Here is a 9,752-nt window from a genome sequence, read left to right on the forward strand (position 1 = left end):
GTTGCCGGTCCCCGGTCCGGTACGGGGGCAACACTGAGGGTTGCGATCCGTTGCCGGACACGGAAAAAGACAAAAAAAATAAAATAAATAAAATAAATAAATAAAAATAAAATCCTTACTGAGTATTAGCTCCTGGATGTCCTAGCAGCACCGAGAAATTAATACATCCAAAACAAGGCGCAATATTGCCCCTACAAACCCCTTTTTCCTCCTACAAATATATTAAAAGCATACCATATGCCAGGTACTGTTCTAAATCTCTGGGATTCAGATATGAAAGACATATTCTCTACCTTCAAAAAGATTACTAACTACCTGAAGCTATACAAGGGGTCTTCAAAAAGATAACAGAAAAATCCCTATTATCTTTCAATGCATTTTTTCATGAACTTTTTGAAGTAACCTCATATATATACATATATTCATAATTTCATATATGTGATATATGTGATATATATATTATATATATGTGTATGAGTGTGTATATATACATATAAATATATCTCTATCACAAAAGAGTGATGAAAACTATCCTGTAAGTATTCAAAGGTATGCAAAAAACCTGCTGGGGAAAACAAGGCTTTTGGTAGACAACATTTGGGAGGAATCACGAACTAAGAGTATGCCAAGTAGAGAGGGCAGATAATCATTCTAAATGGAAGTTAGAAAAAGAATGAAGTAGTCAGAATTGAGAGTCCAGAAACAAAATCTCATATTTAAGGTCAACTGATTTTCGACAAAGGTATCAAAACAATTCGGTAGGGAAAGAACAGTCTTTTCAACAAATAGTGCTGGGATATACAAAAGACTTAAGTTGGACCCCTCACTACACACCACATATAAAAATTAACTCAAAATGGATCAAAGACCTATATATAAGAGCTAAAACTATAAAACTCTTAGAAGAAAACATAGGGGTAAATCTTTGTGAGCTTGGATTGAATGCTTTCTTAAATATGACACCAAAAGCACATGAGCAAAAGAAAAAATAGATAAATAGGACTTCATCAAAATCAAAAATTTTTGTGCTTCAAAAGACATTATTATCAAGAAAGCAAAAAGCCAACCAACAGATAGGAGAAAATAGGTGCAAATCATATATCTGGATAAAGGGCCTGCATTTTGAATATATAAAAAACACAACTCAATAATAAAAAGAAAAATAACCCAATTATAAAATAAGCAAAAGATTTGAAAATACATTTGTCCAAAGAAGGTACATAAATGGCCATTAGCACATAAAAAGATGTTCAACATCATTACTAATTAGGGAAATGCAAGTCAATACTACTTCATATACACTATAACGGATATAATAAAAAAGATGGATAATAACAAATGTTAAGGATGCGGAGAAAATTGGAATCATTATACACTGCTGGTGGGATTGTAAAATGATGCAGCTGCTTTGGAAAACGTTTTGGCAGATCCTCAAAAGGTTAATCACAGAATTACCATATGACCCAGCAATTTCACTCCCAGGGTCTACACCACCCCCAAAGTGAAAACGTATGTCCACACAAAAACTTGTACATGAGTATTCTTTGCAGCATTATTTATAATAGTGAAAAATTAGAAATAATCAAATGTCTACACCTGATGAATGGATGAACAAAATGTGGTATATCCATACAACAGAATATTATTCCATCAAAAAGGAATGAAGTACTGATTCATGCTATGACATAAGAGGGTACTTCAAAAAGATCATGGAAAGGTTCGCATTATCTTAATTCCATTTTTCCATGAACTTTTTGAAATACACTTGTACATATGGACTCAAAAACCCAAGTCATCTTCAACCAGTCCCTCCCTTTAAACATGCAATCTCATTAAATCTCACTGATTTTACTTCTACAGTTCTTTCAGTTTTCCCTGCTCTCAGTTCCTAATGCTACCAGGGCTTTCATTATGTCTCTTCTTGACTTCTGATGTAGCTTCACAACAGATCTCCAGGTCTCTAGTCTTTCTTCCACCCAGTCCATTTTACTGCAGTAATTTTTCTAAATGACTATCATGATCATATTGGTTCACTGGCTAGGATTCTATTTGCATATAATGTTAAAATCTGAGTTTTACAATTTTAGAAAGATGTGAGTAATTTATAGAAGATCCACAGAAACACAACAAATATGATCAGAAGATTTGAATACTACTGTATCTTATAAGAGAGAAGATAATTTAGACCGGCAAAAGAAGAACCAAAGATCACTTAGTAGACTTCAAATTTTAGTAATATCAGTAAAAGCCTACTGTTCTCCATCTTTACTTATAAGAGATCCACAAAAATCAGATTTAATTTTCTCATCTTTCAAAAGGATTTGGGCTGACCAGTTAGCTTAGTTGGTTAGAGTGCAGTGTTACATCACCAAAGTCAAGGATTAGGATCCCCATACTGGCCAGCCACCAAAAAAAAAAAAGGATTTGGACTACATGATTGATAGTTCACTCATGAGCTCTAAAACTCTATGATCCCCGTACAGGCCAGCTGCCAAAAATAAACAAACAAGCAAGCAAACAAATAAAACTCTGTGATGTCTTGGTTATTGATAGGTACACTAGTTGAGAAAAACCTATTATCTCTCTTTCCGTGTTTAAACACTCATAGCATAAACATTTAGATTAGATATAATGAAATATTTCCTTATGTGGATGCATCAGAAAATCAAATTACAGAGAATCTATGAAAGGTCCATTTTCCTCCTACTTTATTCTCCTGATCCCCCTACCCTCCATGCTACCTATATTACATTAAAATAGTTGAGCTGCAATCTAGCCTGAAGGCAGGAAAATAAGCAAGATGAATTCTTAAATACTCTTTAGCCTGATGATGCTATGATTGAACTATTTCTCATATACCAAAGATAGAAGGTTGTAAGTGTAATGCATCCTTTGCTCCTAAGCCCTTAACTGGCCCCCTTCTCAAATGCTAAAGTGGGTAATTCTATCTCCATACTAACTTAACACTGGACCTACTGAGTAAATAAAGACCAGAGGCAATCTGCAGACAGCCTGTGTAATATAGAGAGTTTAAGTATTAATTCTGAATTTTAGAACCAAAAATTGCCTTGGCATTAGTGACATATCCCATACACAAAGGAACATTTTATAACATGGCAGAGGTTAGAAAAAATAGTAAGAGATACAGAACAAAATGTTTTAAAATACTGTCTGTACTCTAATACTGTCATTTTCCACATATGGAAACTGAGGCATTGCTTTGTGAAAAAATTAACACTAAAACGGAATGTGATTAGTAATGAAATCCTAAGAATTCTGTGGAACTAGAAACAAAAGACAAACAAAATTCCTAAACAGCATTTATTTTCTTAAGAAGACTATTACGTATGTACTAATAGGTATTCCTCTAAATTATCAGAAAAGCATCACTACTAAAATTTTATACATATTTTTGATATAGGAGAAGAAATATTAGAACCTGAATTTTTCTTTCTTTATCATTTCTCTCAGAGTACAGAACTGCTATGAAATGACTAACATTGTCAAATGAGGGCTATTAAATTTTCCCATGAATCCCCAAAAATGGTGATAAAATATGCAGAAGGGTCCATTCCAAAGCAAAGCTCCTTTATCATTTCTCTCAGAGTACAGAACTGCTATGAAATGACTAACATTGTCAAATGAGGGCTATTAAATTCTCCCATGAATCCCCAAAAATGGTGATAAAATATGCAGAAGGGTCCATTCCAAAGCAAAGCTCTCGTTCCATCCCTTAATAAAAGATTTAAGCTAAAGAAAAAAAGAAAAAAAAAAAAAAACCAACAGCTGACGACAAGATCAGGCTATTTATAAGTCTTCTCCCAGTCCCCCAGACACCCTCACATGGGGGCTGTAAATGGCTAACTAAAATATCTTTGAGGCTCTCATATCCACGCCCACTGACACAAGCAAAGCTACAAGCTCAGTAAAACTAGACTTCAGTTTCCTTTAGCAAGTATGTGACTGTGAGAGTAAACTGGAGTAAATGTAATAGTAATAAAATAATTCTTTACTTTTTTTTAAATAAAAATCATACCTTTTTCTCCAACAAATGGCAAAGACCATGTGAAGACATCCATAAAATTGGGCAGCCAGTAAGGATGGGGAGAACAGTTAAACTGTCGAATATTCATCACATTATTTTCATACTTTAATACAGCAGCTGCAAGATAAGTCGAAGGTCAATGTAACAATTTGTTTTTAGCCTCAAAGCTATAAAATACATAAAAGCAGAAAAATATCTTTTTAAGAGGAAGGAGGATTGGGGGTGAGTGGAATCAGGGCTGGTAGAGGCAGATAAGAACTAATTTTTAGTAATAACATACTTTTTGTTTTTAACACACTTTTATGTACAGCAATAGTCAGAATCTTCACTTATTATTAACGAAATTTCCAGATTCCTTCCAGAATGTTTGTTCTACTTTATAATCAATGATAAACATATACTTTTACTAAATCCAAAATTGTGAAAACTCAATTTTTAGAGGAAGCAGAATGGCAATGAGCAATTTTCTAGGTTTTTAAAATTCACAGAAGTTGAGGAATTTAAGAGGGTCTTTTCAGCTGCAGGCAACCTGAAAAGGATAGCTGAGTGGTAATAAAGCAAACAAACAAACAAAAAAACCAATTTGGAACATTTTATTTATGAATGTATATGTTTCATTTAATATAGGAAATCAGGTGAAACTACTACAAAACAAATTTTACTTCATTTAGAAAAAAATTTCATTATAATAACAAAAGAGAAAACATTATAATCAAATAATTCAAAGGTAACATATTCATCTCAATCTCAAATATCTTTCTGTTTCTGGTTATATTACTTTATGGAACACTGGGTTAGCAGGGCTGGACTCTAATCTAAACTATAGCATGTACTAGCTGTGCAATGCTTGGTAAATTATTTAACTGATCTGTTTCTCATTTATAAAATGGGTCTAATATGTCCACCCTGCCTACCTCAGAAGTTTAAGGTCACATAATGTATCTTACATGAAACAACATAAAAGTATAAAATGCACTGTAGATATTATAATAATTATATGATTACTTTTTCTTCATTTTAATAAAAAGCACTGAAATGCAGATGTTAAATTCCAAGATTTGTGATTCTGGCTAATACAGAATAAAAGTAATCCTGCTATATGTCACCATTTACTAACTTAACAGGTATATGTTTGTTTCCCTTATGAAATTCCCATCTGAAATAAAAGTATTTTAAATTTAGCTTCAGAAATTATGGGTTGATATCAAGCTTTCAGGCCTTATTTAAGGGAGAGAAAAGAGAGAGAGAAAATCTAGAAAATTGCCTTATGGATGGAATGAAACATTACAAGCATACTCATACTATATAAACACTCAAATCACTAACACTATTCATGTACAGACTCACAACTCCCAAGAGACATGTGATTTGGACAAGACAGATTCAGTGGTTTGAGTACTTTTCTGAGTACTAAAAAAATGGATCCCTTAACCTCCTGAGTCAAGCTGACAAAGGACAACCAGTAAGGCAATGATCCACTGGGCATAGAACACTTGCTCTTTTTTTTTGTCTTTTTCCGTGTCCGGCAACGGATCGCAACCCTCAGTGCTGCCCCCGTACCGGACCGGGGACTGGCAATGGGATCGCAACCCTCGGTGCTGCTCCCGCGCCTCACTCAGCCAGTGAGCGGGAACCGGTCTGTATGTGGGATCCGAACCCTCGGGCGGGAGCGCCGCCGCACTTCCCAAGCGGCGCACTATCCAGTGCGCCACCGGGCCGGCCCCAGAACACTTGCTCTTTTAATACTGACAAAAAGAAGTCACAGTTGAGGAATTACCTGCAGTGGTAGAAAGTTAAATGTGGCACGCAATTCTGTTCTTGACAATGGAGTTAAAACTTAAATACATTTCTTCTCAAAAAATGAAGCTACGCTTCATTAGATATCTACAATATAAGTTCTTGTAGCATAATCTGTATCAAACTTACCCAGCATACTACTGTTTGATCTCAGGCAAATGTTTTAACCTTTTAACGACCACCTCCCATCATCCAAAGAACTTCCCTTTTGCTCCTCTTTTGATCTTATACCACAACCCATATTTAGCGATGACCTGATTATCTTTCTAAATGTATTTTTTAAAGTCTTTAACCTTCTGTTCGTTCTTTCCTCCTGGCACATCCACTCCAGTCTGACCCTGAAGCTATGGCATAGTTGAGTGAATTCCAGACATATCAAGACAGAACAGGAGGTGGTCTCCTAATTTCCTCTTCTAAAGATGTGAACTACATAAATATACCCAATCTCATCTTCAATGTCCTTGGCACACACTTAACTAAATTAAGACCCTTTGGCATTAACTGTCAATAAGATATGTCAGAATAAAGTGAAATCCAATTATTGTAGACAGATCAAATTTGGAGAAAAGGAGGGGAAATGGAAACCACTGAACAGAAGGTAAAGAAAAAAAGACATAAAAAAAAAAAAAGAAAAAAAAAGCGGTAAAAATGGAAGAATGTATCCTCAAAAGGAGGTCAGAGTGGTTAATCAAAGAAAGCTCAAATACAAATCTTCATGGGGCAGTGGTAAGACTGTAGAGGTAAAAGGAGGGAATAAGCAAGAGAAAGAGAACCTAGATTTGTGAACATAAAACAAGAAACATGATAAACTAAACAAGTAGACAGTACAAACAAACAAAATGTTTAAAGCAACAGCAGCTTTATACAAACAAGGAAACATTCTCTTGATTATAAGCAGAAAGATTTAAGAAAGGGGAGTTTGAGAAAATCACATTTGGTTTTGCTCAAAGTACTTAGAACACTTTTTTTAAAAGAGCTTTTGTGAGTGACAAGTTGTGGAATGGTTACACATGACTTAGTTTCACATTTTGGATTTTTATTTCTTATTCTCTCCCCTCCCTTATATCTTATAGTTTTTTATAATGAGATTTGGATAGTTATGGTTTCAAACAATGCCCCTTTTATATTTTCAAAAAAATCAATTAAAATGCTAAGTTGTTTAATAATTTTTTTATCAACAACATCTTACCTTTATTATTGTAGACATCTAAGTAATTAGGTGCCGAAAAAATTGTTATTAATGAAGGGAACCCTGTAGTTTGACTTTTTCTGTACATTCTATAGCTGCAAAACAAATAGCTTAATATGCATCGTAAAGCATCAATCATGGTTACTAAGTTTGCTTTGTATTTTAAGGTGTTAATTTGGGTCAGGGAAACAGAATTCTTACCCTGCATCTTGAGCTTCGTGAGCTCTAATAATCGATAACAAATTATTGTTTTGCAAAAATTCACACACTGCTGGATAGCTGTGGGGGGAAAAGACTAAATTAAGTAAAATAATGGTTTTCTGTATGATGCATATACTATTTTAACAATTAAAATGTGATTAATCTTGGATATTTTTCCTTACTTATAAAAATAAGAACATCCTCGAACGGTATTGTGACTAAAATGTTCCTGTGATTTTTCATTTCCAAAATCTTCAGAAGGATCAGACCACAGCAAGTCACACATTGGTCCAAATGCAGGTGGCTCTTTGAATCTATCTAACTGTGAAAGAAAGAAAAGAAAGAAACAAAAAACAGAAATAACTCATCAAAAAGTAAGGACAAAATGGACATAGGAAAGTGGTACCAACTTTGAATATAGTCCACAGTACATTGTTCTGAAGGTTAAAAGATATTTCCTTGAAATATCAGTATATTAATTTTTACCATTACCTAATCTTGGCAGTGAAGAGAAGTTTGAAGCTTCTACTCTCTACCCAACAAAGTACTATAAATAGGAATCAACCTCGGAACTAAAATATATACTCACTCTCCTAATATCATCCAGTGTGTGTATTTCTGGTGAAAGTCCACCATGAACACAAAGAAACTGTTGGTTTAAAAGTGCAGCAAGAGGCAGACTATCAAAAGCTTCCATACAAGCTTCATAGACTCTTTCTGAATATTTAATTTTACCTAGAAAAAGGAAATATTAAATAATTGGAAGTTACTAGTTGATCATTTAAAAAAAAAAAATATATATATATATATACATGATTTTATTACTTGTTCTCATCCCTCCCTTATATCTTGCAGTAAAAAATATATATATATATATACATGATTTTATTACTTGTTCTCATCCCTCCCTTATATCTTGCAGTGTTTTATAATGAGATTTGGACAGTTACAGTTTCAATTATAAAAGGTAAAAGTCTCTCTTTATATATACATGTACACATGGGGGGTCTTCCAAAGTTCAACAAGTTCATAGAAGGATTCATATCATCTCTTAATTCCATTTTTCCACAAACTTTCTGAAGTACCCTCATGTATATATAAAGTTGACTATTAAAACCAAGGGAAGAAAACTATAGAGACAGAAAACAGGTAAGTGATAACCCAGGGCTGAGAGTGGGTAATAGGGTGACTATAAAAAGATACCAACGGGCTAGCAGGTTAGCTCTGCTGGTTAGAGCACAGCCTTGTGTAACACCAAGGTCATGGGTTTGGATCCCCTTATGGGCCAGCCGCCAAAAAAAAAAAAAAAAAAAAAAAAACTTTCAATTCATTAATAGTATGTTTGAAACAATCTGCAGTGATGACAAATCACTTGTTAAGAACATTCATAGGAATATCTCAAGATTGGGGGATTAAAATTTCCAATGCAGTAACAATAATTTCTTTTCCTTTGGTTTTTATTTTTCCTGTTAGGAAAAATAATTTTAACATAAAAACTATATACAAAACTTCAAACTGTTCCTAAGTACGTTAGTAAAAATTAAATTTACTAGGAAATACTGAAATGAAACTTCTGAATTAAATATCATTAAACACTAGAGAGCCCTTAACAGTCTTTCTCAAAGCTTTACATGTGTGGACACAAAATCTGTTCTTACATGTTGCACTGTAAAGTCTCCATAACTCTTACTACCCACAGCCTATCCCTCCAAAAGAATATTGAGGAAGTGTAAACATTTCTCCTGGGAGTACTCACATTCCTGCTTAAAGGTAAAATACTCAGTAAGGTGTCTGCATTCATGGTTGCCTCTCAGAAGAAATAATGTGCTTGGGTATAGAATCTTCAGGACCCATAAATATAAGACACACTGCAAAAGAAAATGTTTCCAGTAAATTTATCTTGTATTTTTGTTTAATTAAATTGTTCGATCTTTGTTCCTTTTCCTCTATTACTCTTACCATCTCTATTACTCTTTATTATCTCTCTTTGTCTCTTAGTAAAACATGAGGGTATTTCAAAAAGTTTGTGGAAAATGAAAATTAAAAATATGAATCTTTCTTTCCATGAACTTTTTGAAGACCCCTCCTATAAGTTCCATGAAATCTTGGATTTGTCATCTTACTCACTTCTCATGCTCTACTCCTAGAAAAATACCTAGCAAATAGGAGAACAGCAATAAATATTTGTTGAATGAATGAGTCAAATAATCTATTTAATTACTTTAGACTTAGAGATTATTTGATAAAAGACAATTAGCAGACTGGTCTCCTCCATATGCATATTAGTAAATAAAATAATATCAAAAAATCACAGCAGTGTCAGCAAAGAGAAAGGCACATTAAAAAAATCATAGAAATTGGGCCGGCCCGGTGGCACACTGGATAGTGCGCCGCTTGGGAAGCGCGGCGGCGCTCCCGCCCGAGGGTTCGGATCCCACATACAGACCGGTTCCCGCTCACTGGCTGAGCGAGGCGCGGGAGCAACGCCGAGGGTTGCGATCCCGTTGCCGGTCCCCGGTC

The 9,752-nt window shown here is 34.3% G+C and overlaps 1 protein-coding gene across 5 annotated transcripts in view; it reads right to left on the bottom strand.

The window, feature by feature from the left end:
* PPP3CB (protein phosphatase 3, catalytic subunit, beta isozyme) overlaps window positions 1–9,752 on the bottom strand; it is a 43,826-nt gene that overhangs the window by 17,814 nt on the left and 16,260 nt on the right. For all 5 annotated transcript variants that reach the window (XM_008582177.1, XM_008582176.1, XM_008582181.1 and 2 more), the window contains 6 exons: window positions 8,989–9,100; window positions 7,822–7,967; window positions 7,415–7,554; window positions 7,233–7,310; window positions 7,032–7,126; window positions 4,037–4,162 (listed from right to left, as the gene is read on the bottom strand). In XM_008582177.1, coding sequence (XP_008580399.1) covers window positions 4,037–4,162; window positions 7,032–7,126; window positions 7,233–7,310; window positions 7,415–7,554; window positions 7,822–7,967; window positions 8,989–9,100 — 697 coding nt within the window. The remainder of the gene's footprint in view (window positions 1–4,036; window positions 4,163–7,031; window positions 7,127–7,232; window positions 7,311–7,414; window positions 7,555–7,821; window positions 7,968–8,988; window positions 9,101–9,752) is intronic.

Source organism: Galeopterus variegatus, unplaced genomic scaffold (assembly GCF_000696425.1).
Source record: "Galeopterus variegatus unplaced genomic scaffold, G_variegatus-3.0.2 Scaffold2529, whole genome shotgun sequence".
Lineage (NCBI taxonomy): Eukaryota > Metazoa > Chordata > Mammalia > Dermoptera > Cynocephalidae > Galeopterus > Galeopterus variegatus.